Source organism: Solea solea, chromosome 9, assembly GCF_958295425.1.
Source record: "Solea solea chromosome 9, fSolSol10.1, whole genome shotgun sequence".
NCBI lineage: Eukaryota > Metazoa > Chordata > Actinopteri > Pleuronectiformes > Soleidae > Solea > Solea solea.
Genome location: NC_081142.1, coordinates 11,069,752 through 11,097,147, shown reverse-complemented (window position 1 = coordinate 11,097,147; position 27,396 = coordinate 11,069,752). Strand labels below are relative to the sequence as shown.

At 38.5% G+C, this 27,396-nt stretch overlaps 4 protein-coding genes across 8 annotated transcripts; 3 read left to right on the top strand and 1 right to left on the bottom strand.

Moving 5' to 3' along the window:
• The first annotated feature begins 568 nt into the window (after window positions 1-568).
• dnase2b (deoxyribonuclease II beta) lies at window positions 569-11,652 on the top strand. Of its 4 annotated transcripts, XR_009241299.1 has the most exons (8): window positions 569-733; window positions 1,303-1,477; window positions 2,224-2,302; window positions 3,959-4,120; window positions 4,542-4,739; window positions 5,770-7,480; window positions 9,489-9,575; window positions 9,675-9,790. XR_009241299.1 is itself a non-coding variant. In XM_058637714.1 (7 exons), exons 2-7 carry the CDS (start codon window positions 9,559-9,561, stop codon window positions 11,547-11,549), a joined length of 981 nt encoding a protein of 326 aa, XP_058493697.1. In that variant the 5' UTR covers window positions 6,126-7,480; window positions 9,489-9,558; the 3' UTR covers window positions 11,550-11,652. The 4 variants fall into 4 exon arrangements, 3 of the variants coding, with proteins under 3 accessions (XP_058493696.1, XP_058493697.1, XP_058493694.1); XM_058637714.1 differs by lacking the exons at window positions 569-733; window positions 1,303-1,477; window positions 2,224-2,302; window positions 3,959-4,120; window positions 4,542-4,739 and adding exons at window positions 9,918-9,999; window positions 10,111-10,269; window positions 10,364-10,555; window positions 11,182-11,652 and having other exon boundaries at window positions 6,126-7,480; window positions 9,675-9,837; XM_058637711.1 differs by lacking the exons at window positions 569-733; window positions 1,303-1,477; window positions 2,224-2,302; window positions 3,959-4,120; window positions 4,542-4,739 and adding exons at window positions 9,918-9,999; window positions 10,111-10,269; window positions 10,364-10,555; window positions 11,182-11,652 and having other exon boundaries at window positions 6,126-7,480; window positions 9,489-9,583; window positions 9,675-9,837.
• Window positions 11,653-12,102: 450 nt separating this feature from the next.
• On the top strand, window positions 12,103-17,752 carry rpf1 (ribosome production factor 1 homolog). Its single transcript, XM_058638463.1, has 9 exons — window positions 12,103-12,434; window positions 13,591-13,647; window positions 13,949-14,029; window positions 14,123-14,218; window positions 15,081-15,234; window positions 15,391-15,473; window positions 15,873-16,054; window positions 16,154-16,280; window positions 16,526-17,752. The coding sequence occupies exons 1-9, from the start codon at window positions 12,192-12,194 to the stop codon at window positions 16,565-16,567; spliced, it is 1,065 nt and encodes a 354-aa protein (XP_058494446.1). The 5' UTR covers window positions 12,103-12,191; the 3' UTR covers window positions 16,568-17,752.
• Window positions 17,006-19,382, bottom strand: LOC131465625 (guanine nucleotide-binding protein G(I)/G(S)/G(O) subunit gamma-5). The gene is made up of 3 exons (XM_058638464.1): window positions 19,187-19,382; window positions 18,014-18,171; window positions 17,006-17,309 (listed from the first exon to the last, which is right to left on the bottom strand). Exons 1-2 carry the CDS (start codon window positions 19,265-19,267, stop codon window positions 18,046-18,048), a joined length of 207 nt encoding a protein of 68 aa, XP_058494447.1. The 5' UTR covers window positions 19,268-19,382; the 3' UTR covers window positions 17,006-17,309; window positions 18,014-18,045.
• Window positions 19,323-27,316, top strand: spata1 (spermatogenesis associated 1). Of its 2 annotated transcripts, XM_058638461.1 has the most exons (13): window positions 19,323-19,409; window positions 20,841-20,941; window positions 21,051-21,157; window positions 22,090-22,207; window positions 22,577-22,630; window positions 22,774-23,191; window positions 23,846-24,011; window positions 24,093-24,138; window positions 24,562-24,682; window positions 24,775-24,900; window positions 25,739-25,914; window positions 26,500-26,598; window positions 26,764-27,316. In XM_058638461.1, exons 2-13 carry the CDS (start codon window positions 20,882-20,884, stop codon window positions 26,896-26,898), a joined length of 1,626 nt encoding a protein of 541 aa, XP_058494444.1. In that variant the 5' UTR covers window positions 19,323-19,409; window positions 20,841-20,881; the 3' UTR covers window positions 26,899-27,316. The 2 variants fall into 2 exon arrangements, with proteins under 2 accessions (XP_058494444.1, XP_058494443.1); XM_058638460.1 differs by having other exon boundaries at window positions 23,846-24,138; window positions 26,764-27,271.
• The last annotated feature ends 80 nt before the right edge of the window (window positions 27,317-27,396 follow it).

The following is a 27,396-nucleotide window of genomic DNA, read 5'->3' as shown; positions in this document are numbered from 1 at the left end:
AACACTTGCTTTATACATGCTTTATATAATACATTTTATAATGTATGGGGGACGGGACGGGCGGGGACTATAAACTGTGGGTTCTGACCCATGTTCAAGTAATGCAAGTAAAAAATGAAATGGCTTTGACAAAACAAAATGCTTCTGAGTTTGATCTTTGTTTCTAAAGTATGCATTTCATTTCAGTTCATTTCCTTACCTCAATCTGTGCCACTGACTGATGTAAAAATAGAACACAGGTGTGTGTCGGTCTAATTTCAGTTCCATGGTGACCTCTTCTTCCTCCCTTTGGACCAGATGGTTTTCAGTTCAGTGATCAATATTTTCACGGCTTATAAAAGTTAAAAGTTTTAAGTTAAAACACATAAAAGTCCAAAAGAATTTAAAATTACTGTATATAGATCCTGTACAAACATTTAGCAATTTAATTAAATTTAATTTAATATTGCCATGACCTCACTGTCTCTTCAGTGTTGCCGTGTCATGTGCCAAAATCTCATGACTTCCTCTTTTGCATGTGAGGACAGCTACAGTTCAAGATTGTCAGTCACAAAGCACGAAACCTGACTCTAGTTTTTCATAACCCTCGTTCCCTCTCTGCAGTATTTACTTCAGGGTCACTCAGGATGGCTGCACACCGTTTATGCTTCCAGATTGCGGTCGTGTTTTTGTCTGGAGCTGTGTGCAGTGCTGACTTCTCATGCAGAAATGAAGCCGACGAGCCTGTTGATTGGTGAGTTGACATTATGCACTGTAATATATTACAGACTGTTATTGTTATTGCAGCAGTTTGGAACTTTTAAATATAAACCAACCTCTGTTACATTCCAACCAGTGTCAAATGAGTTCACACGATGCTGATTAAGCTGTTTAGCTCCACATGAGTCAGTTTTCCTCAGTATAGCAGTTTTCTTCCGGTGAGATTCCCACACATTTGATGGCAAGTCTGAGCAGGCAGGGCAGAAGATGAGAATAGTTGCCCGATGGCTGAAAACACCAAGAGGCATCCATTAGTTGTTTCAGGAGTGGATTCTACAGCTAAAACCTGGACGTTCAGCAGGAGTTCACAATCGTGTTTTAGTCACAATCATGATTTTGGCTTCTGACAAATGTGACCATGCAAACTGCAATGGCGTGCTCTCTGAACAGCGGCCTGATTACGTGCCTGCATTTTCAATCAGAGCTGATTAGGTTATTCACCAGAAATCATTAGGGGGTTTAAATATTATCTAGCTGTGTTTTGTCAATCCATCAATCATCTACCGCTTCGAAAACTCTAATTTCTCTCTTGATCCACTGCAGGTTTATCATCTACAAGCTGCCCAAATATAAGATTGGCGAGGTCGGCAGTGGGCTGGACTATATGTACCTGGACTCTTCAGTGAAGAGTTGGCAGATGAGTAAATTCATGATTAACGTGAGTCAAGGAGCCATCGGGAACACACTCAATCAGCTTTACGTAGGTGGGGCCTACAAGGTGAGATCATGTCCCGGTGTTAATACCCTGATCCCAACGAACAGAAAGATAGAGACACTTGTGGTTTTAATCAGGCCCAGTTTGCAGAGTATGTCCTTTCTTTCTTTATGGGAACTGAGCTATAGCTTCCTCATTGAGACAAAGCAAAAAAGCTGTCATTCCTCATGTTTTAACATATAATGACATGTGGAAATCCAGCATGATTTGATCGTTTTACCCAGAAGCGGTAGAATAATATACTGTATGTCTGGAAAAAGCTATGCATTAGATTATCCCTTCATACGGTGAGTCAGAAATGCATCTATTTCCTTCATGTTGTACATCAGTTTGATATTGAACCTATATGGAAATGGGTAGAAACATAATCTGTCTAAATTGAGAGTAAAAATTCAAAAGATGTACTGGTCTGTTAATCCATTCCTCTAAAGATCATATTTACACATTAAGCTTCTCATTTGTCAAGCACATTAGCTAATATGTACCTTGAGGTTGCCAAGCAACCAGAGGTGGCAGCAGGTTGTAATGCCTTCAGGCAGAGCCAGACAATGTTTTCATTCCTGCTTCCAAAGTTTTATGACAAGATAAGTTCACAAGCTTCTGCATGTATACAGCTGTACATTTACTGGAATAGGTCTCAATAAGAGATCTAACCCTCTGTCGGAGCACAAATAAATGTTGAACCAGCAAATAGCAGCATTTTAAGTACATAATGACTGAATGTTAATGAAAAAAAGTATATTTCACAGTCCAACAACTCGGCCTATGTACTCTACAATGACGCTCCACCAATCTTGGATTACGTCCAAGGATACGGACACACTAAAGGTACAGTTGATGATGAAAACACAGTTTTCACTGTGATGAGCTTTGATTGTGTGTGTAAGAAATAATAGCATGTGAAGGTCATTAATAGGAAAACATTACAATATGTAAAAGACAATGGGAGAATTATCCCAAAACGTACAATTCATTTTAGATGGGGTATGTGTTTATACTGAAACTGCAGCTTTGCATCTTATGTGGGACTCTTAGGATAAAAGGAAAGAAAATTCTAAAATAATTCACCTTCCTTCAGGTCTGTTTTGACTTTGTCTGCCTCTGGTGTCACAATATATTCCTCTATTTAAAAAGAAGGCATCTAAGGCAGGGGTTACATGAAAAAAAAAAAAGCAAATGTTCAGTAGGGGTGGACGATATGATCTTAAAATGATATGACATTATACCATCATGATATTGCAACAACACTATTTGTGACAATATTTCACAGACGTTTTTATTGTTTTATCTTGTTTTTTAATTTATATTATTCTTTTTTATATGTATTTTTATTGCCTTGTGTGAGCTTTTAAATATTCTGTCTTTAGCACATTCAGTCCACTGTGGTTGTTTTAAAGTGCTTCACAGATAAAGTTGTATTGGATTGAAGCGTGTGTGTGGGTTATATGCGGGCCCTCCAACTTCCTCCCACAGTCCAAAAACTTACAATATGGGGATTAGGTCAATTGGACACTCTATGTATCTCTGTGATGGACTGGCGATCTGTCCAGGGTGTACCCCCGCCTATCGCTCTATGTCAGCTGAGATCAGCACAGCACCCCCCACGACCCTCATGTGGATGAAACATGATTTTTTTCAAAATAAAAGTGTTTGTTGTAATATGCGCAAGAATAATAATAAAAAAAAATCTATGACGCAAATTTATATTATAATCTGATATGGTTTGGAGGGCCACATGAAAATTGAGTGAAGGGCTGCATGTGACGGCTGATCTAAGGGTATCTTATTTTGCAATTTGGTCCATTTAGAGACCCGTGTGTGTTATTGACAGACCTCGTTCATTTGCGTGACTGCAGCGAAGTACGGTTCAAGGTAGTGGCCAGGGGGAGTGAACTGGGCAAAGAGCATCTGTTTGAAAAGTGCTGTTGACTGAATTTGTGTTGCTGTCAGTGTGTTTACAGTACAGGGCAAAAGTCTCAGGGCACCACCACCTTTGTGGTCTTTATGACTGTCAAACGTTGTGACTGAAATCTCTTCTTCTTCATTAGCAAAATTTCAACGACTTTAACTCCTACAACATGCGTATGTAATGCTCAAGCATGCCTTGAAATACCCGGGCATATAGAACTTATTCATTATTCACAGCAAATATTTTCCGACATGAAATAGTGGGACAAACACAGGTTTTTTTTTTACCAGTAAGATTAATTAAAGCTCCACTCAAGCCAGGGTCGTGCAATTGTTCAAGTGTAAATGTAGGTCACACTGAATACCAAAAGAAGATTATTATTTTTTCTCTGAAAATGTTGTTATTTTAAAACTGCATACATGTTTCCCATATTTTTTTTTTAATATGTTCCAATAAAGTGAAAATAATTAGACTGCATGGTCATTAGAGCATTGCTGAAACAACAGATCCAATGGTGGCTGCAGACTTTTGCACAGCACTGTAGGTTTAAAGAAATGTTTGTATGCATCCTACAGGGGTTCTGCTCTTTGGCCGCTCTCAAGGTTTCTGGTTGTCGCACACAATCCCCCATTTCCCCTCATTCCCGGAGTTGGGCTACCTTTACCCCTCCTCTGGTAAAGTCAACGGACAGACTGCACTGTGCATGACCTATCAGTATGAACAGTTTCATGAAATAGGTGAGTGAAGCGACATGGTCTGATATAATCCTGCTATCTTAAAAAAGTTTCTTTTTGCTGAAAACAAGACAACATTTGCACTGTTGTCTGGTCTAAGGCCTTCAGTAGCTTCATTAACATGCAGCCTGCACACACCCTTCAAGATATTTGTACAGTGATGCTGGAGCACATTTTACAGAACCAGCAAAGCAGGTCCTGTTAAAATATAACCACATTTTTCACTTTATTGATATCTGTTTGTCTTTAAAACACCCTATACTCACTTTTTATTTCACGTTCAACTATTTGTCGTGTATTTGTCACGTCTTGAAAGTGCAAGACAAATCTACCTACCTAATATAAATAAAGTGACTTGGCTTGATAAAACTCCCTGTAGTTTTCTCTCACCAAAATGATCTCATCTTTCTCTGTCACTCTCCAGCAAAGCAGATGGTCTACCTTTATCCACGTTTCTATAACTGCTCTGTACCTGCTGCATTCTCCGCCGACCTGCCACAGTTGGTCCAGTTATGTGAAGGCTCCAAACCACTGTTGACCTCAGTGAAGAGAGTGGAGCAGCTCTTCTCTCTCGGAGGCGACAAGTTTGTCAGTTTTGTCAAATCTGAGCACTTTGTGGATGGTAAAGTATTCCCATCTCTTTACCTGTTAGAAACAGCCTAACAAAATAGATAGATATAGATCCTTAAAAAACTGCTAAGAGCTTATTATTATCTTGTCATTATTTCATGAACTTATAATGTGTACATTCTCTAATGTTTGTATTATTTGAAAAATTTCCAAGACAAATCTTCTTTATTAAATTTACATGTGAAAATATGTAAGTGAATGTTTATATTGAATATATATACAGTAATGTGCAAAAGTCACTGTACAGTAGCCACAGGGTTCTCTCAGTGCCGGTCTTACACCACGATAAATGGGATGGTTGCGTCAGAAAGGGCATCTGGCATAAAATCAATATGTGGGTTCATAGCAGCTGAGCCACTGACCCCGAGAGAGGGAAAAGCTAGAAGAAGGGGGGGGACAAGGATGACACCATTAGATTTGTTGTTTTAGCAATGCTATAATGATCATACATTATTACTATTTCTCAATCTCTGTACTGGAACACATCCAGAAAATACGGGGAACATGTATGCAGTTCTAAAATAACAAGTAGCATTAAACCTGTGTTCTACTATGTCTATGTTTATTCAAGACATGCCTTAAGCATTACGTAAACATGTCCTATGAGTTACACTCATAGACAGTTTGCTAAAATTAAACCAACTTTGAGTCACATCATTCCAATCCAAATGTCAATTATCACAGAATTTCACAGACAAAAGTTGGTGGTGCACTGACACCTTTGCACAGTTTATTTATTTTAATTTATTTAACCTTTATTTAACCCCACACACATTCAGATTAAAGGTCTCTTTTTCAAGTGTGTCCTGGCCAAGACAGGCTGCAGCTCTCTTACAAACAAAGTACAACAAGGTTACAGACAAACAGTCAGCAAAAACATAAAATAACCAAACAAGCACTTTTCATGTCATAATCATAAAACCCTACACAATCTTAAAAAAAACATAAATCAGCAAGAACATCTACAGACAGATGTGTCTGCCACCATGTCGTCTAAAAACTCTCTTTGGTCTTTTATGCAGATATCTACAATGGCTGGGTGGCTCAGGTCCTGAAGGCTGACCTGCTGGTGGAGTCCTGGCAGCGAGAAGGTCACGATCTGCCATCCAACTGCTCCCTGGCCCAACACACTATGAACATCCAGAGGATTTATTTTCCCACATCAGTCAGCTTCCAGTCCCGCTATGACCACTCCAAGTGGTGTGTGTCTCAGAGCCCCACGGACCAGGTGACCTGTCTGGGTGACCTGAACAGGGAGAGGGCCCAGCTGTGGCGTGGTGGTGGACTGATCTGCTCCTTCAACCCTTTGATTCACAGGGCGTTCAGACAGGTGGTGGACTGGTACATTGACTGTTGACGGACCAGATACGTAGGAGTGAATCAGTCTTTGACTCAGAGGTTTACTGTCAGAAATAGAATGTAACATTTATAATGATTTCAGTATTGTTGTTTTCAGTAACCATTGGCTACTACTAATGGCTTTTCCACTATACAGTCCTGGCATGACATGACTTGGCACTTGCTTTTCCATTAGAGATGGTACCTGGGACTTTTATTTAGTACCTGTTCTGGCGAGGTTCCAAACGAGCAATACGCCCGACACAAGAATCAAACCAAACAATGGCAAACTTAAAATCAGTTAAAGACTGAAGACATGCAACATTTACCAAGGAAACATTTAACAAAGGAGTCTGATGTATTTAGCCCCTTCTGCTGTATTTCAGTTCAGTGACTGTGTCAGATTAAGTCTGTGCTCCGGTCATGCAGGAAGTACTGGAAAGCCTTGTATGTTTTCTTGTACGGCTTCGTGAAGGCCACTATAAATCCTTCTACTCACTCAGGGTTGTTGCAGTCTCTAAACACAATAACCTTTCAAAAATGACCAAACCTATCCACTTAAATATTAACATTTAAAAAAATCTCATCTCATTAAACCAGAGCAACTGCTTGTGTCATGTATTTTAATTGTAAACCTTTATCCACTTCACCAAATCACAACCAGTGTTTTGGTGAGAATTAGAATTTTCAATTTTCTCACTTTCTTCATCGCATCAGTATTTCCTTATCTTCCTTACCTTTCCAGATCAAGTGCAATGTTGACCAAAAGTTGTGAGATCCTGATAAATTCAGGGATATTTCAGAATCTATTATTTCTGGCTGTGGTCATTACTCTTAAAACACCCCTGAAATAATGGAAATTACACTGGTAACAGCTGCCTATAATATTATATGTTCCACATCAAGATGTTAGAACTTCTCTATCAACAACTGAGCAGTTTTAGTGCCACACTGATCCACTTGGATCAGTGTGATGAGACAACAATGTCAAATAGGTTTATGCAAAAGTCTCGACACATCATTACTAAACAAATGACAGCAAGACAATAAAATACACAACTCTTGGAGTTGAAAAGTAGAAAGGTAAACATACACATACAGTAAATAGAGCAAGTCGATTTTTTTATGTTTAGTACTTTTATTTAGTAGTTTATATAAATACAATGCATAGATAGTACTTGAAGCTTGTGGGACAGGAACAAGGAAGTAGATTACATATGTGATTTGCAGTTTTCAGTTTCATTTCACAGTGACAACAAATGTGAATCGGCAGAACAGATCACTGTGCAGCATACTGTGAAGAAAAGGAAGAAAGAAAGAAAGAAAGAAAGAATGAAAGAAAGAAAGAAAGAAAGAAAGAAAGAAAGAAAGAAAGAAATGCAGAGGACCATACATGTGAGTAAAATAAACACTGACTACTGTGTTGGTTAAGGTTATGTACAGATTAATGTTGTGGGTGTAACAGGTTCTTTAAGTCAGACTGAAATGTATATAGTGCAGTGCTTAATAATTACATGAACTGTCATATTATGGTGACGTCCATATGTTATAGAAAATAAAAATAATCACTCTCAAGTTGTTTTTATGGTTTATTGCACTGATACATGTTCTAGGTTTCCTTTGAGGTGCTATTTACGACTCGTGAAAGGGGAACTGGTTATGTTGCATTGTCGGATGATGTCATCTTTTAGGTTCAGGAAGTCACTTGACACAAATGCAGAACATTAACAGCCCTCTGATAACCTGCTTCCTGTTTTTACAGCTGAACTCAGAGGTGACATTCTTAGATGAGCCCCTAAAACAGGAGTGTCAAACTAATTTTAGTTCAGGGGTCACATACAGCGCAATTTAATCTCAAGTGGGCCAGACCAGTAAAAAAATATAAACAACAAGGAATCCAATTTTTTCCCCTTTGTTTTCCATTTAATGAAGTAGCTTTCTACAAGATATATATTATAAAGAACTGAATATAAAAGAAAAACTTGTTATTCCCCCTTATCTAAAATTAGCAGCTTACATTCATAAGCACACACCTAAACTGCAACTCTCTTATCAAAAAGGCCTTGATGTAGCACTGGCACCAGTCATTTATCTACAGAATGTGCCTCTTTATATTTTCGCTGTGCCTAACCTGACTGGGACAGAGGACTGATAACTCAACTATGCAGTTCAGCTCGAGGTATCAGCAGAGAGAGGCCTCCAAAACCCTTTCAATATCCTAAATATGGGACTCACAGGCAGACTGACAGAGGATGCCCAACTGTTAACATCTACTAGTTCGTGTTGGGCATTTTCTCAGTTCTCCTCAGGTCTGAGCTGTTTCCAATAAAACTTTTCAACTTAACTCATCTCTGACTCCAGAAACTCCATCCTCGGTCGGCTCACCTGATCATCAAATCTCCGCAACACCGAGATTGAGAAAAATAAATGCTATCTCAATGATATTATGCTATTTAAATTTTTTTTTTTTTAACCATTTACACATGTGCATTACAACTTACAGATCACAGTGGATCTACAGAAGCACAAAACATTTAGTCACAGGTATCTGAAACTGGAAAATATAGTATTTCTCATTAGGAGTAGATTCTATTCATAATGTGAGATTTTCACAACACCCCTGCCCTTAATCATATTGGAAATACTCCACTGTATGTCATGTGGCAAAAATGGGATGATTCTCTCTCTCTCTCTCTCTCTCTCTCGCTCTCTCTCTCTGGCACACGTGTCCTTCTCTGTGCTATGCAGCAGTCAGTCATCTGAGGTCCAGCAAGGCCACTGCATTTCAAGGGAAGAGCATCTGATTTAATTGAGAGTATTGCAACATATATGATCATGTCAGGTTTATCTGACATTATAAGTAAGGGTTTACTCCTGTTTTTGTTTTTCTGTCATGATCAGCAGTGGACAGAGTACCAAAATCTTCTGCTCAAGTCAAAGTACCACTATTTAGATAGAATTTTACTTTAATTACTGTTTTTAATTAAAGGCAAACCTTTACAAATTAAAAGTGCTGACAAAATAAAATATGTACACAAAAATATGTATAAGTCAAATTGGGTCAAAGGTCACGAATGCTTTAACTTTCTTACTCACTCAGGAACCTTAATGAACTCCAATTCACCTGCCCTTATCATTCACTGCCAAAGTTTCCAAGTTTCCGGTGCATGATTTTTATTTATTTGTATATTTTAATTCAGGCCAATACTTTAGCTTAAAACACTTAAATCACGGATGTGATTTAAACCGTAGCAAAGTACAATTCCTCCAAAAAAACATACTTAAGTAAAAGTAAAATTACAAATTTTAAAGTACACAAAACATCTACTCATTTACTGTAATGCAAGTAAATGAAATGTATTACTTTCCACCTCTGATCATGATAATGTTCTTATTGTCTCAGACAGTGATCAGATTCCTCCTGACTTCTTGGATCCTTCTCCAAGGGTGTGATTCAGATGTGAACTGTAGGGATGACAATGGAAACCAGGTAGACTGGTTGGTAACTATTTATTTTTTAATTGCCTCACCTATTCTCAGTTTTGGCTGGATACATTGTGTAAGAAATATTGCATTTGTATACCTTTAGGTTTGTTCTATACAAGTTGCCCAATTTGAAGGATGGTGGTTTGTCGTATCTGTACATGGACGAGAGCACAAACGGATGGAGGCTCAGCAGAAAAACCATCAACAGTGCATCTGGCGCTCTGGCATACACCCTGAAACCTCTGCTTGACTTCTATGACAGAAAGGTAACATGTACATGTGTGGAACATCATTTGGCAAGACAGCCAGCAGTAAACTATATCATAGTTTCATTGTTTTATTATAGATTGAAGGCTTTGGATATATGCTCTACAGTGATCAACCTCCAAAACCATATGTTGCTCCATCATCATTTGGCCACAGTAAAGGTGGGAGCAGCATCTCTGTATTTTCAGTTCCTCTGTATTTGCTCTCGAAAGCCAAAAGCAAAACCTTTACAGTCGTGTTTATATTGTCTTCTACTGATTAACCTCCCAAAGGCGTCATCATGTTGGACAGAGTGACTGGAGTTTGGCTCTCACACAGTACACCACAATTTCCAACATATCGCAGCAAAGACTTCTGGCCAAAAAATGGAAATGCGAATGGTCAGACCTTTATGTGTGTAACTTACTCCTATGATGAATTCAAAAAAATAGGTAGGTTAGTGCTAATTATGTTGCCATTATGTCTGAACATTCCAAAGGAATGATAATGGTACTAAATAACAACAGCTTGTATCACATTTCTCAGGATTGCAGCTCAAGTTCATCCATGCATATTCGTACGACTCTGACATACCGACAACATTTCACAATGAGCTGCGATGTGTTGCTCAGAGAGACTGCTACCCAAAGACGGCACCCTGGTTCAGAGACCAGATCCTGACATCAGTGAACAGACAAGAGTTCCACAGCTTTGCAAAATACAGACGTTTTGGAGATGGTGAGTATTTGTAGTTCAGATAAATGGTGATATAGATAGATAGATAGATAGATAGATAGAGATAGATAGATAGATAGATAGATAGATAGATAGATAGATAGATAGATAGATAGATAGATAGATAGAGATAGATAGATAGATGTCTTCTTGAGGTCAAGATTCACAGCGCATTCTGTACCACCTATGTCCAGTTGAGATTTTAGTTTTTCTATAAAGAAAAAACAAAACATTGACTTAGTATATATACTATATACTTGACAGGTAAACGATGACAGGTCAATGATGAGGTCAGGTGAATTGGTGTTAATTATGGTCCCTGAGTGAGTGAGAAGTGAGCATTTGTGACCTTTGATTTTGAATGATACATTATGTGTTTATACATTTATTTAGTCAGCACTTTAATTTGTAAAGGTTTGCCTTTAATTAAAAACAATGAATGTGAGATTTGTGTCCCCGTGTCCTTTTTGCACGACACAAGAAAGAATCCCAACCTTGTTAAAAAAGTATCTAAGTAACTTTTACCCTGAGTAATTTTTACTCTTTCCGCCTCTGATACTTCGTATATTCATTTTCATTGATCAGTGTGTTCTGTTCTGCTTTGTTTTGTTTTTTAATTTCTACTCTAGATCTTTACTCTGGCATTATTGTAAACAACACAAAGCAGGATTTGTATGTCAAGAGCTGGGGGAAGATGCGTCGCCCTCTGCCCTCTAACTGCACCATCACTCATCATGTGTACAATGTGAAGGAAATGCATCTTCCCGACAGGAACCCATTCACCGACACCGTCGATCACTCCAAGTGGTGTGTGACGCAGGATGCTGGCTGGGCCTGCATCGCTGACATGAACAGGGAAGAGAGTCAGATGGGCAGAGGGGGAGGAGCAATATGCAGCACTGATGTTGCATTTGGTCAGGCTTTCAGAGGATTGATCCAACAGGTTGAACCATGTAATGTTGAAGGTGCATTTTCTGATGCGCACAGAGAGCTTTGAAGGAAAAATCCTCATGTAAAATAAAGCCGCACGCTTGAAAACTTGAAAAAAAAGGCACAACAGGAACATGACATGATAAAACCAATAAAAAGGTTGTAGATGGCGTATGACTGCATCTGGTTATAATTGGGGCTGGTTTTTTTTTAAGCTAATTAAAGACATCATGGACTGAGTTTTGAAAGAAACAAGTAGAAGTAAGTTATTATCACATATTCCATGTTACTTCCTTTTTTAAGTTAAAATGTGAATAACTCACTTGTGGTTATAGTCAAAATCACCAGTTTTAATTCATAAATGTTTAATTCATTTCATGCGTTCACAACTGTACGCTGTGTAACATCAACATTTGAAAAGAGAATATTTTACTGATGTCATTGAGAAAAAAATAAATACATATATGTATATATAAATGAATCACAATCTTTTATATATTGTATGTATGTGCGTACGTATGTGGGCTATGAGTAGGAACTGTGTAGTTTTTCCTCCTTACCACTAGATGTCCCCATATGTTCACCTAAGACGTCACGTCGGTGACCTGACGTCCCCGGATGTGAAAACACGAGCAGGAACTCAGCTAGCCTTCCACCACCACACACACAAACACGTGAAAGAAGGAAAATAACAGGTAGCTGGCGCAGCATGGACGTCACAGAAGTTCCAGTGAGCCAGGACAACAAAGGTAAAAGCAAGAAGAACAAGAAGCCAAAGAACAAGAGAGCGAGAGAGGAGGAGCATGGAGAAGCGGAGCCGAAAGATGAGAAAATGGAGCAGAGTGAGGGAGCAGCGGATATCTCTTTCCCCCCCACCTTCAGTGTCTCCGAAATCAAGAACAAACAGCGAAGACACATGATGTTCATGAAATTCAAGCAGGAGAAAAGAAAGGTAAACGCAACACGGAGGGTCGTACACTCACCAGCCACTTTATTAGGTACACCTGTTCAACTCCTTTTAAACACGGATGTCTCATCAGTTTATGTAGACATGGTCAAGACGACCTGCTGCATGGGTTAGTGTTGGCTAACCCTGCAGCATCAGAATGAGGAAGAAATGTGATTAAAATGACTTTCTATGGTTCTTGGTGCTAGATAGTGTTTCAGAAACTTCTGCTCTACAGTGATTTTCAGCCAGCTATTTTAAACCAGCTATGTGGTTTAAAATAGTCTTGGATGGATGGATTAAAAAAAAGAGTAAATATCCAGTGTATGCAGAACATCATCTCTGAACACACAACATGTTGAACCTCGATGCAGATGGGCTACAGCAGCAGAAGTCCACACTGAGTGAAACTACTGTCAGCTATAAACAGAAAACTAAAGTAACAGTGCATGGAAATGTGACAATAATGGATTAGGAAAACGTTGCCTGGTCTGATGAGTCTAATGGTAGGTTCGGAATGTATTGTAAACCACATCAAAGTTTACCTCCAGCCTGGGGGGAATATTTTCTTTAACTTTTGGCCCCTGATTTACCAACTGAAATCGTTTAAAGCCTACTGAAGTGTTTTTGCTGACCGTGTCCATCCTCTATATGCACATCCTCTGATGACTGTACAGTGGCTAAGTGGTAGTGGAGTGGTTGCCTTACAATCCTGACCTGGGACCTTGTGGAGTTTGTTCTCCCTGTGTCATGTCCCCTGTCTTTGGGCTCTCCAGTTTCCTCCCGCCATCGAAAACATGTATGAATATTGGACACATTCGGTCAGGTTGGTCCATTGTGGCAGCACACTCCGTCGCAGCGGCCTTGTAATTTCGTTGTGCAATTTTGGTTGTATAGTGACGATAAAGATCCTTTCCTTCCTTCCTACTTCCAGCAGGAACTTCTCAAACTGGTCTCTCAATGAGTCCGCTCTATGGCCTCCACATTCACCAGATCACAATCCATCAGTTTATTTGGGATGTGGTGGCGATTCACTTCATGGATGTTCAGCCGTCTGCATGATGCAGTCATGTCAATGTGGACAATAATCTTCTTTTCTGTATTAAATATAATGTAAAAGGCCTCTATTTAAATGTAAGGTTTTTTTCTGTCTGTATTTCAGCAAAAGATGCAGCTGAAGAAGAAGAAGAAAAAAGAAAGGGAAGCATTAGGTGACAAGGTGAGTTTTCCCCCCATTGTCTTATCCTACATGTCACAAACTAATTTTTCACAAGACTCGAGGTAACAATTCAAAATTCACTGACTATCCTTTCAGTCTTCACAGAAAGTTTATAATGTACAAGTTGCAGTCCAAAATACAGGCCTCCCAAGCCCCATTATAGAAAAATACAATATTTAGAGTTAAACCAAACATGATGTTTTCGAACCTTCTCTCCCTCTGTCTTTCTTTTTCTTAATTGCTAAAATGTTCATATTAATGAATGAATGTATTATTAAAATGGTTACTATCCTTTACATAGGCACCACCTAAAGAAGTCCCAAAGACAATAGAAAACCAGAGGGTGTATGACGAGACGACAGTTGACCCAGAGGATGAAGAGGTATGGATCGTGACTGGATGACAGTGATCATATTATCTCAGATTATATCGTCTTGGGTGGTGTGCTTTCATTTTCTGTCTTTGTCCTCTGCAGGTCGCATTTGATGAGGGAACAGATGAATTTTCTGCCTACTTCAATGGCATCACTAACCCCAAAGTTCTCATTACAACATCAGACAGACCCAGAGGGGTGAGAGGCTGAAGCTACTTCATTATTGTTTCATTACTGTCTTTTGTCTTTTAACAAACATATACTTCAGGGAACCTAACCTTACACTTTTACAGTATACTATGTTTCCTGCATTCTCGCAGCAGCAAGTATGTTAGTTGAGTGTAATGCTTTCACCCTCACCATTCAGTCTTAGAGCAGGAGAGGGCCACAGTGTGGCTTGTTTAATCTTACATGACATTTGTTCATTTGACAGAGGAAAGTTACAGGCAGGAAAGTGCAGGAGTAGAGAGTGCTCAAGACAAGTTATTGTTAGTTAATTAATTAGTTAGTTAGTTGTGTTTAGAGATTGTAGAAAGAAAGTGTTCTCGAAAGAGGTAAGTCTTCAAGAGTTGAATATAGAGAAACTCTCGCTGCGCTGTTAACATAAGGGAACTCGTTCCACCATGACAGAACCACAAATGAAAGCAGTCCGGACTGAAGGGTTCAAGTACATGGATGCAGATCCAGGCATGGGTCAGTGACGAAATTAATTTGGACTGCCATTGGAAGTCAATAGTTATTGGTGGTCAATAAGCAACAGAACAACCATCTTAGATTAGTTAAAGACCAGCCGGGAAACGTACAAGTCCATATTATCCAAATTATCCATTTAATTATTTTACCTCAAATTTTGTGCAATAAGCCCAAGGTAACACTGTCTACTTCAGAAATGTTAATGCATCAGCATTTACACTGGTCCAGTTTAGCTGCCTCTTCTGTTTCATACAGAATGTTCATTAGGGTTGGGTAGATAAATGAATCAGGCCTCAGGGTCACCATATGTAATGAGTCTAAAAAAATGATACAGTTTTCTCTTCAACATGCCATGTGTGTCTTGCAGAGGACAGTGAGGTTTTGCAGGCAGCTGGCGACAGTGATACCAGACGCCCACGTGTACTACAGAAGAGGGTTGGCCCTGAAAAAGGTCATTCCTCAGTGCATCGCCAGGAACTTCACCTACCTAATGGTCATCAATGAGGATCGCAAAGTGCCCAGTATCCTGACAAGCAGTAGTTGGCGAGGATGATGCTCTGTGTGGCAGTCGTCATTACATTGCTGTAGTTTGGATTAAGAATGAAAGCTCTGTTTTTGAAATTTCACTGAAGTTTTAGGTTTTTTTGAAGGTTTCCTTCCTTAACTGCAACTTTCAGATGGTTTGGTTCTGTGTCACCTACCTGACGGACCGACTGCACACTTCAAAGTCAGCAGTGTTAGACTACAAAAAGAACTTAAGGCAAGTTCATAAATCATCATGAATTCACTTCTGGAACTTTTTGTGGGAGCTTATTTGTGATTTCAGTCAAACTCCAACCTGTTTGTAGCTGCCTCACTTCACAAGTGGAATGTTGTTGTTGCCTCTGTCTGTATGAACATGAAACAAATAACTTCCTGTGTGCAGCTCAGGAATGTCAACACAAGATCCAAACACCACTACATGGAGAAATAGAGTCACGTGGAGAGGCTTAATTGTGTGAACTAATTTGTCCAGTTTGAATGAAACAGACATTTGTTTATGTTTGAAAGATGAGCACTAGTTTTAAGTTAATGAAAACAACTGTGGAACTCTGACATATCATCATCCTGCGTTTGCTTTTGTATAAAAAAATATTTTTGTAATGTTTTCTCTTTGCAGAGACGAGGTAAAAATCCCACAGAGCACTTTCCAGAGGTGATCCTTAACAACTTCACAACACGCCTGGGCCACAGCATCGGTCGACTGTTCGCTGCTCTTTTTCCTCAAAATCCGCAGTTTGTAGGTCGACAGGTCGCCACCTTCCACAACCAGAGAGACTTTGTCTTTTTCAGATTCCACAGGTTAATATTTGAACTGTGAATTCCGACTCAACCTTCCTTTTTCCTTAAATCTGGAGTGTACAGTATACAAACAAAACACAATTCTTTCCATCTGTAAAGGTATATCTTCAAGAATGAGAAAAAAGTTGGCATTCAGGAGCTGGGACCGCGCTTCACCCTCAAACTGCGCTCTCTACAGAAAGGAACCTTCGACTCAAAGTTTGGAGAATACGAGTGGGTCCTAAAGGTGAGTCTCTCTAAACTTTGACTGTGAGTTTTATTGTTATACATATGGTGTTTTATGCAGCTCTGTTAAACTGTCGTCAGTGGCACATTGATGTTAATGAAATTTTGCAGTGGAGTCGAGGAAAAACTGACCTAAACAGTTAAATGCTTCTTTAATGTGACAGCCAATAGAAGAATTACCTGTATTACACTCAGGACTTTTCTTGTTGTCCAAAAAATGCTTAAATTACTTTTTTCTGTTCACAGCGTCACGAGATGGATGCCTGCAGACGGAAGTTCCAGCTATAGGGATGTTACAGCGTTACTTCATGGGCAGACAGGGATGGTTTATTGAGACACTTTTTGTGGACGTGCACAAAAGAACTTGAGTGTGGATGTCCAAGATTCATTGAAGAGATCAGTTGACACTTGCTCTTTTAACACATTCAGAGTTTCAACACTGATAATTGGATTAGAATTCTATTATTCTTCAAAAACTGTTTTTGAAAGGATGTTTATGCAAAACCATTAGAAGACGAAGTGTGGGAGATGAACCTGTTGCTCATGGTAAAAGCGTTTAAACATGCAGGCACTCCACAAAAACACTTAAATTGTCAGGTTTATGTGGAAGTTAAATTGGCACACAAACTGTATGAATATGGCCTTGATTATGTCAGAACATAATGTCCAGTAGTGGGACTTTCAATGTAAATATACTGTAGCTAACACATCAAAGACATTTCTCAATGGTTTTATGCTCATTTTAATAAACGTTTAAAATGTGGAAATACCATTTTTATCAATGTACAATTCACAGGCACAGTGTGTGTTGATATCGGTTAGTTACTATAAAGCAGGCGGGTTAAGACATCTATTGTGCCCCCTAAACACCTTGAAATGTTTCTGTATCAGATTTTACAAAGGCGAAGTAAAAAAAAAAAAAAAAACTCTTAAGTTAGTTGTTTGTTCTCAAAAACACTCCTGAGACAATTCCAGTCCATGACGCTGGATCCTGTAGCTCGTCTCCACAAGGCACCACAGTGTCCAAAACCTGCAGACATGTGATTGCATTAGAAATGCAAACTACAAAACATAAGCACATTACACTTGGAATGTATGTCCTTTGCGTCATTTGAGAAGCATTAAACCAGCTTCAGACATTACATATTTAAAAACTGGGTAAAGCTTTTCAGATATACCTCTGAATTCTCATCAGGGTTTTCATTTAATATACATTGTAATTCTTTCACCTTTTATGACTTCAAAATTGTGTGACGGGCATAGAGAAGAATAAAAAAAATAAATGTCTAAAATAGTGATGAAGCATTCCCTAGTTGGCCCTAAACTGTGGAAATCTTATCTACTATTACTATTAACTCAGTGTATCAACTAAAACCCAACATTCTAGGCTTCATGGGGTTAATGGTACTGCAGGATTGTTACGCTACACTGCTTTAGTTTCAGTTCAGTTTGCTTAATAAATGGTTAAGTCAATTTATATTGGTCCAGATTATTTATAGGTATTAACACGTTGACTGTATTACTTTTGATTCATATTAGGGTGGCAATGCATGTATTCATGGGTCCTACTTCATTTTATATGGATGAATTTCCCTTGTAATCGCCTTTATTTACAGTGTTACATGTTTAGATAATGCAGATTTGATGCAGAGATGCTCAATATTATATTTTTAAATAAAAAAAACGAGTACTTGTGGCAGTGACGATGAGGAAATTATGATCAGTGGTACTCACAGAGGCAGAGGGTGGGTTTGCCTGCGCGGGTGCTATAGGAAGGAACAGACTTTCTGTGGTCTGAACGGGTTGTTGCTGGACGACATGCCGGTGAGCAGAGGGTCCTGCTGTGCGTTCTGGAGACAGAACTGCTGCAGGTCTGCGGCAGCCTGGGACACCTGTAGAAGACAAGCCACTCCATGTAACGTAAGCCTACATTTAATGTGTTAATAAATGTTTTTTAACATAAGTTCTGTAGTACGGCCAAGAATGGGATGATGTACATGACTTTAAAAAGCAGTCACAATCAGTTGATCATACTCAATTTCCATTGTGAATGGGGAAGAGGGTTTATATTTCATGTATGTAACATAGAACTGAACAATTTATTAATTTTTAAATGAACTCACAATTTGAAACAACACAAAATTCTAGAAACTAAAATTAATTCTACTTTTCTAGGTTTATTTTTCCATGTAAATGTTAATTGTTCTTGTATGTTTACATTTTCTAGATTTTTTTATGTTCACAAATATATATATATAGACAGTGAATAACCCATTGAAGCTTGACTTCAACAAATGTAAATAAGTGATTAAATAGAATTGCAATTAGAAAAAAAAAAATAAAAATTGTTCAGCCCGAAAGTGACTCAAATGTCTCTGTACCTGGTCTTTATGGTTGTGCATATTTATTCTATGAGTCTTTAAATTTAAATGTACCTTTAAAAAATTGAGATTAAAGTCAGAATTCCGAGAAAAAATTCTGACTAAGATTTCTATCTTTTTTCCCCTCATAATTCTGATTTTAATCTCAGAGTATATGTTTTATTATTTTATTTTTTTACTTTAAAAAAAAAAGTTTTTACAAGTGGCCATGATAGTCTTCCGTAGTATTCCCCCAGTTCCCGAAAACATATTTTGTGAATTACGGATATAAATCACATGAATGTAGAGATCCACCCGTTTACATCTAGTATAACATTTCTAAAAATCAAACACTGGTGCTCCGTCGTAAAAAAAAAAAAATAAAAAGTCACCGGGAAAGTTTAGTTGTAACAGTTGTGTAATTAACACGCAGACATTCCTTGCATTGAAACGTTTGGTGAGTGACGGTAAACATCGTTAATAACTAAAAACCAGAGTCACACGGTGGAAGTTCACACGCCCTGACAGCAGCGAGCTCTACCGTTACCTTCACTCTGTTAATGCCGGCTTCTAGACGCAGCTGCTGCACGATTTTCTTCATAGCTATGATGTTGGAGGAGCCGGACATTGTTGTGATTTTACAAAAAAAATGAACCGAAACCTTTAGGAAAAAGTAATAATCAGTCGCTGTTCTAAACTCCTCACGTCTTCCTCAACAAAGAGTTTCCGGTTTTTGTAGAGGCGTGGCTAATACTGCTGCTGCGTTCATGGTATGCTCGTCAATCACATTAATTTCACTTTGACACGCTGTACTATTTTTTTTTTTTTGTAGTTTTATGTGAATGGGAAAAGACGGGTTGCTTACAATGTCCCTCTCCCTGTTCTAGAAGTACATGTATAAGTTATAATCTTATGTGCTAAAGTTACTTTGAGTATATAATAATCACGCGCACACTTTGTGGCGACAAAATGTTTTTTTGTTTTATGTACACAAGTTATGATCATGAGGATGTATAATATGTGTATGCAGACATTATCTTGTTTATTAAATACTTAATTTATGTTATGTTCACAAGCTATTCTCTCTTTTAAATGTTCTCTAAACTTAACATTTACAAGTCCTCCCTACGGTACTTAAAAGCAGCACGGGATGTAGCTATTTAATTGTCGACCTCTAGTGGTAAAAATGTATCAACACTCTGAACCATGTAACAATGCGATTCGGAGCTAAACTAAAAACATCGATAAAACATGATTCAATGAAATATACTGTAAATAGTGTATCCGTTCGGTACTGCAGCGCCTCTCATACATATAATATCAACACAACTCTTTTTTTTATTGAACTTAAAATGTACATGAAACAGACACGTACTGCAGTTTCAACAATGTCAATAAGCCACAAATACAAAAGATAAATGCATATATATATATGTATATATGTATATATATATATATATACAGTAAGTATATATGTATATATGTGTATATATATATATATATATATATATATCTATATATGTATATACACATATAATAAAGAGATATGTTATCTTAACATATGACACAACAGCATTTCTCAAACTTAATAAGAAGTATTAAATAAAGAATAATGACTGCTCCTAAAAGGCGATAGTGGAAGATGCATGCTTATGACAACCATGAGTGAATATAATCATTGTTCATATCATTAGTGTATAAACTAGTGCCACCAGTGGTACACAAGCTTCCTCTGGTAGTACATGGAGGAAAATCAGAAATATACTGATCTACTGTATATACCAGGGTATGTGATCAGAGTGGAGCTGCGACATTTTGATCGGAGTGAAACGAATAGCAAAACAAAAATATTAATAATTAGAGTCACCTTATCTCTCACTCCTTAATCTAATTTCAGTGTGTGAAGTATATGTGAGGAGGACTTAGTATTAAAAGATTGAGAACCTCTGAACTAGTAAATATGTTAGTTATTAGTGACTAGTTATGTTTGATGAATGTATTCTGCAGAACAAGTATTATCTCTGGTGGCCACAGACTCGAGGAGGAAAAGCTCCTTTGCTCTGCTGCAACTCCAGAGCAACCAGTGCTGGCACTCTCATAAAAGAAACGACCGACTGTTACTTCAGCAGTCAACACACTCAACAGGCAAAGAAAGGGACCTCCTGCGATTAAACCTAACAGAGATCTACCCTCTTTAACAGCCGTGCTCTGCTTCTACTCTCTCTGCTCAACTGCTCTCACAATGGAGCTGTCTTGTGAATCCGTGAGATACCCAGAGGACAGAAGACCGGCCAGTTGCAAGGCAAGTTGTGTGGAATTGAACTCTTAACTTGTGCATGTGAAAATTGAAATGTAACTGATGCACAGTGACACACAGTGCCAGTTAATAAACAGTGTTTGCATGTGTCTAGTTTGTGGAGCTCCATGTGCTGTATGTACCAGATGACCAATGGAATGTGAAGCTCAACAAAGTACCAGCAGAAGCCATCGAGACTTTCATCTCTGCAGGCTTCATCAGGTGAAGCTGCTACACATTTCATTTCACAAGTCCAAGTCTGTCCACTGAATGTGAATAATTGGTGTTACTAATTATACAACTCAATGGTGTAGAAGTATTTGTAAACGAGTTTGTGGTTGTGCTGTCACAGTAGCAAAGACTGCGTGGTGCATTTTTAAGTCTTTGTGACCATCTCTAACACAAACATGATGCAAGCACACCGCCTTTGGTGAAGAGTGAGAATAAAAAAGGACCCATTCTCCATAATTCAAGTCAATAATCCATCGAAAATGATTGTGAGGCTGTTATTTTATTGTAAAAAGGGTACAGCATTGCTTTAAGAAATAAGACAAAAAATGTACACCTGGGTTCTTGAAGTCGATAGAGATCAGTGCACGTTTGAATAAACAGAATGTAGAGTCTTTTCACTTGTATTGAGCAAGCACTCGGTTTAGTATGCGATTCAACCTGAATTAAAACACATACATATTTGATCAAAAATTCTGTGAAATGTCAAGTTATTAGTACAACACATGAGCAATATTTGGTAAATGTAATGACAAGTGGTGGATACATTGCTCTAGTTATTATTAGATAAATTGTTGTATAGTTCTCCAAAGGGCATTGGATGAACCCTTCATTTGCGAAATAATGAATAACTATGACAACCACCTTTATTATATGATGTCATTTTTAGTCACATTTTTATTGTTGATGCAGATTTACAGTATATTGAATTGTGTAGAGGGAAACTCACTTAACTCACGTTAAAATATGCAATAAACCTCTTGTATTTGATCAATACTGATCACGATAATAAATACTTCCCTCTGAATTGAATGAAGACTAGCTTTTACAATATCATTTTACAGTAAAAGTGTGTTACCTTGTGTAACAGTTACTGTTAAATCTGTTAAACTTTTCTTTTTTTTTTGTCATGGGTGTGTCATTAGGGTTTTTCCTGACGTCACCCTGAATAGTCTGAGGAACGAGCTGGGCGCTCTCCTTGGCACAGAGAGGAGCATCAACAAATTCTCCTTCCTGAAATGTGTGGGCCGTAGTTTGGCACTGGTGAGTGCAGCTGCTTGTTAAGTGCACTTTTTCTTGTGTTTCACCAGGCAGACAGAAGAGGGAAACAATACAGACAGTTTTAATAACAAGTTCACTGTTCAGGTCGCTTCACTAAAGCATGTGTGTGTGTCTGTCATTGGCTGTGAGGATTTTTTGAGGATGTGAAATTTTGATTAAAAACTATCTTTGTGGGGATGAATTGGCCAGTGATTACTGCTTTAAAGGGCTTTTTGAGGATTAAGGGTTAGGGATAAGCGTCCAGTTGTGATAGTTAAGGAGCTATGGGATGCATTATGTCTTTATTAAGAAAACTGTATGTGTGTGTTTTACTACCATGGCTCTGACACCAAACACACTCACTTGTTCCAGGTCAAAAGCAAACAGGAGAAGGATCTCAAAGTGAAAACCTTTGCTCCACCATATGTACGTATGAACAGCATGTACATATAAAATAACACATACATTGATACACCCTCACACTCGGAATGCTGTGACAGAAATGTAAAATATTACATCTTGTGGTACAATCACAAGTGTGTTCATGTATGGTTATCTTCTGTGGGCAGGCCCCACAGCCAGAGCTTTACCTGCTGCCCACTGTGGAGAACGGCAGCAGTGTTTGCTCCCAGTCTCTCACTACAGACACCAGCAGCAGCAGCAGCAGCAGCAGCTCCCCACACCCCCCGACATATTACCACCTTCCCAAGACATGCAGCCTGCCAACGAGGACAAAGGAGCCCATTAAATTCCCCCTCATCCCCCAGTGTTCCCATCAACCACCTCCCACCCTCAGTCTGGAGGAGGGGGAGGATGATGAAGAGGAGGAGGAAGAAGAAGAGGAACAGAGCTACAGTTCTTCAGAGGGAGATGGAGAAAATGAAGAGGGACATCTCTCCTCTAACAAATCTGAATGGGCAGAGCACAAGTGTTGTCTGAGGAAGAGTCGGAATCAAAGGGCACCGCAGCCGGTTTTACTAAATACAGGTAAAACAACAGTGTGTGTCATCTGCACTGAGACTTTCCTGCCTGTGTACTTCAGATGTCCTCATGCCTCAGTCTTTTCTGTGCAGTTATCACACGGTGCAGAGGAGCAAATGGCAAACACAGCATTACGTTAAGGTTTCAGTGTTTAAAAGCCATACACATACGGCTGGCTATCAAGACTAGTGTTCATTTTGTCTTCCCATTTTCTTTTAAATTTAGTCTTAGTCCTGTTTCAAATGTCCTTATTAGTCTTTGTCGTATTTAGTCTTTGTTTATCAACAATAACGCATGTCAATATAGTCTTAGTCAGTGTTGTAGGACATCGGTGCAGTTTCGTCATGCAAAAAAAAAGGTTGTAATATATTCCATCTTGTGAAATGAACACTTGTTATTAAGTACAGAATAACTTTTTTTGACCCAAACTTGACAAAGATACATTGAGTTCTCTTTTGACAAACGCTGGAATAAAAGTATAAAAATAGGACGACGACTAATAAGGACATGGTGACAAAATGAATACTACAACTGCCACTATCATCCTAGACACAAATGTTTGCATCTTTTAAAATAATACCTTGAAATTATACATCATGATTGAACAATTAGCACATCGTATACTGTTGGAACACGTTTGTGCATCTTTATCTACCCTAGGTTTATGTGGACAGCGACAGGAAGCTGAAGCCACTCAGGTGAAGGAGCCGACACAAAAAGAAGAAACCAGCAGAAAAAAGAAACAATACCACAGAAAAGTGACCAGAGACTCAGGAGTAGCAGAATCTCTGGAGGATGGAGAGTCAGGCTCCACCCTCACAGATGGGTACTGTATTGTCGGGCCTGCATGCATGGACAAGTGCACCATCACTGCTGCGTGTTGTTCTAACAGTGTGTCTGTCTGCAGGCTCGGGAAATCAAAAGAAACACATGCACGTAAACCAGCGAGTGAGGTAATGCACAAAACCCAACATGTTCCAAGCATGTTTTCTTTCTTTCAGCTTTTATTCTGGTTATCAAACTGTTCTAAAACTTTATTGTCTCGGTTCACATCATCGCCTGCAATTGTTTCAAATGATACTGAATGTTGTTTTCTTAGTTGTGTTCTTGTATGATAGCATATTTATCTGTTTTGCCTGATGTGTGCTCGTGCTGGGCATCACTGAAAAAAAAAAAAAAATCTTTAATAAATAAAGTCGACAGTCTGCCCCGATTCATGGTTGGTAAAGTGATTAATCCAAATTCTTGCACCAGTAGGTGGGTTTAGTGGAGAGTGTGTGGTCTTTGAAGTGAACAAAAGACTTGAATCCACACAAATCCACCAACATCTATAGTGGTAAAGACCTTGTGTTGTTGTATTTAACGTCTATTTGAAGGTGACAGAGAGTCCAGCTGTGTCGTCTGGGCCTGTGCGGCGTAACTCTCCTCCTCCTCCGGGTCTGGACTTGGCCTTGGTTACCCATAAACCTGCTGCTCCTCCGGTCTTCCAGACAAACAGTGAGCTGTCACTTTGGCCACATACAGAGAATTAATGAATGAATGGATGGATGAATGAATGAATGACAACTGACATGTTTTGTGCCCGTCAGGAGAGGAACTGATCGAGGAGATCAAGCTGGTGAGGGAGGAGAGAAAGCAGCTGGAGTGGATGAGGCAGGAGTTGCTGAGGAAGGGGAAAGATTTATTGGCCCAGAATAGACATCGTAGGAACCAAGGTGGGAACAGTAACACGCTGATAACCTTGTTAGGACTCTGTGAAACAATTAAACAAATAAAAAAAAAAAGAATAATTCCAGGAATCCACCTATAATAGGAGTTAGCACAAACATGTGACAACACCAGAAAAAGCAATAAGGTTTTGTTTTAATGTTTTTTTTAATCTTACACAATTTACCTGTATTTGCACTATTCCTTAGATCCCACTTTTATTAAGTATTATTTTTATTGCTTTAAAAAAAAATTTAAATGGAAGACACTTAAAAAATATAAGCAACTTGGTTCGTTTGGTCTCAATCCACTCAATTTATTTGGGTGTTACCATTTTCACCCTTTTTCTTTTCAGTGTATTGTTATTTTGGACTTATCACTTGTTTAGCCCTGACCTTTTTGTTTTTTGCTGCTTTAACAAGTTATAGGATCAATAAACCAAACCTAATTTATCTAATCCAAGACAGCAACATACTCTTTTTAACTTCTACAGGGCTGATATTAACACGATGTTAAAACGCGTTTGAATTTCAGGCTGTAGCTTCAATGTGGCACCAGTCTGTTCTTGGAATATGAAGCCAGTGAATAATGTTTTGAATATTTGTGGCTCAGTAATTAAAACAATGTTTTGTAAGAGCTCGGCCTCCTGGTAGACTCGGCCTCTGCAGTGTCTCCATACAAACACTAGGGGTCTTGTTGTTCCATATAAATGATAGAACAACTTTCATTAATGGATTTCATTAATGGAAATATTTTGGTGTGCACTGAAACAGCTGTAGAGGAGAATGTGTGGTCTAAAACTTTCAAAATAGACTGTTCTTGTCTTCATCTCGGATGTAACATCAGCGCGGGACAGCTGGAAAAAGAAATACTTTGAAACCAAGAAGGCCACGGCACCACTGGAGGACAGTCTGAGGAAGTTACGACAAGAGTTGGAGACGTTTTACAACAAACTGCTGCACCAGCTCCAGGCCAGAGATAACAGAGGGAAGCAAGGACGGCAAGGCAGGTCTTCCATCAAGGTGAAGTCAGCATAACATTGATTTGTATTGTCATATATTCTGGGCTCTGTCCTTTAGTTTTTCCATTATTAGCAAAAGACTTCTCCAGAAGTATTTAAGTAAACTTCCAAAGAATGACTGAGTGGCCAAGTTTGTGGAGAAACTGACCCTCATTGTAACAGATATGATCAATATATTTAATACATATACTCTCCATAAAATGTGATGCATTATATTTGTCACTAAAAGATCCCTTTCTGTACGAGCACACTTTGCACAAGTCAGCAGTCTTGTATAAAGTACCTGAAAGGATACTTGAGTTGAAGTACAATTATGTTATCAGAATATGACTTTGGTAGAAGTTGAATTCACTTTTGTACAATATTACTTAAGTAAAGGAAATGTAGTGAAGTAAAAGTTGCTAGAAATATAAATAACAAAGTAAAGTACAGGTACATGAATTTTGTACTTAAGTTCACTAATGAAGTATTTGTACTTTGTTACATTACAACACTGCAAGTCAGTCACTTTTTTTCTCTACTTTTTTTTGTATATTTAAATTGTGAGTACATTATTTATAGCTGAACATTCGTCTTTTCATTTCAGAACGAGCTCATCATTCAGATTATGACTGAGAGCCATGAGATTGACGACCTGAAGAGGAAAGTAGAAGATGCAAAAATGAAGCTGGTAACGGAGATAAAGGTAACACATCTTTTAGTACAACGTCAAAAAAGTGTAAAAAGTCGAGATATTTTCCATCAATACTGCATTCATCACTCACTCGGCTCTACTGGCAAACTACGAGGTTCATTTTGTTTCATGATACATTCACACGTTCTCCTTGGTTTGAATGAATGGCTTGTGCAGTTGAGGAAACAGGCTGCGACAGAGCTGAGGGCGCTGAAGGCCGAACTGGCCCAGAAGAAAAGCCAGTCATCTCATCTGGGACCTACGTCCTCTCTGGGCTTCGGACATACCACATGCAACAGAGCACATCTTTAAAACACATGTCCGCCTAATCCTCTGTTTACAAGGACACAAGACTGATGTCTGATCTCAAATGGACTTTCTTAAGTATCACATTTTTGACAAAACCTACCTTTTTTACCTGAATTTTGTGTTTACGTTCTCTACATTTTCTTACTACATTATGAGCCACTCATGAGCATGGCCGGAATTCTTCACGATGTCAATGTTGTCCTGTTTTGTTCATTTTGCTCTGTGCTGTAAGCTTGTCACATTTACAAAAGGAAAATGCTTTATATAAAATCCAAAAAGAACAATCACTTTCAAATCAAAATTGCACTTTGAAACTATGCTATTTGGAAATCGCCTGCAATTGAGCTATTTGTTTTTGTTCTATGTTCCACTCAGTTAAAAAAATACATTCATTACTTGGTGAAGGTTCATGAAATCAAGAGATAAATGTGAGATTTCTTTTCAAATCCTGCTCAGTCCTTAAATCCTTTATTCCATGAGAGGTGAGATCCATTAGAAGCT

What these genes read in the sequence shown, in the direction of transcription:
- rpf1 (XM_058638463.1), top strand. Translation starts at nt 12,192, where the DNA reads ATGGACGTCACAGAAGTTCCAGTGAGCCAGGACAACAAAGGTAAAAGC. An exon ending in GGGAAGCATTAGGTGACAAG is followed by an intron (nt 13,648 to 13,948) that starts GTGAGTTTTCCC and finishes TCCTTTACATAG; the next exon opens with GCACCACCTAAAGAAGTCCC. An exon ending in AATACGAGTGGGTCCTAAAG is followed by an intron (nt 16,281 to 16,525) that starts GTGAGTCTCTCT and finishes TTCTGTTCACAG; the next exon opens with CGTCACGAGATGGATGCCTG.
- dnase2b (XM_058637711.1), top strand. Translation starts at nt 7,418, where the DNA reads ATGAAAGAAAGAAAGAAAGAAAGAAAGAAAGAAAGAAAGAAAGAAATG. An exon ending in AATGGAAACCAGGTAGACTG is followed by an intron (nt 9,584 to 9,674) that starts GTTGGTAACTAT and finishes GTATACCTTTAG; the next exon opens with GTTTGTTCTATACAAGTTGC. An exon ending in TGATGAATTCAAAAAAATAG is followed by an intron (nt 10,270 to 10,363) that starts GTAGGTTAGTGC and finishes CACATTTCTCAG; the next exon opens with GATTGCAGCTCAAGTTCATC.
- spata1 (XM_058638460.1), top strand. Translation starts at nt 20,882, where the DNA reads ATGGAGCTGTCTTGTGAATCCGTGAGATACCCAGAGGACAGAAGACCG. An exon ending in TGGGCCGTAGTTTGGCACTG is followed by an intron (nt 22,208 to 22,576) that starts GTGAGTGCAGCT and finishes CACTTGTTCCAG; the next exon opens with GTCAAAAGCAAACAGGAGAA. An exon ending in GCCGGTTTTACTAAATACAG is followed by an intron (nt 23,192 to 23,845) that starts GTAAAACAACAG and finishes TATCTACCCTAG; the next exon opens with GTTTATGTGGACAGCGACAG.
- LOC131465625 (XM_058638464.1), bottom strand. Translation starts at nt 19,267, where the DNA reads ATGTCCGGCTCCTCCAACATCATAGCTATGAAGAAAATCGTGCAGCAG. An exon ending in CCGGCATTAACAGAGTGAAG is followed by an intron (nt 18,172 to 19,186) that starts GTAACGGTAGAG and finishes TGTCTTCTACAG; the next exon opens with GTGTCCCAGGCTGCCGCAGA.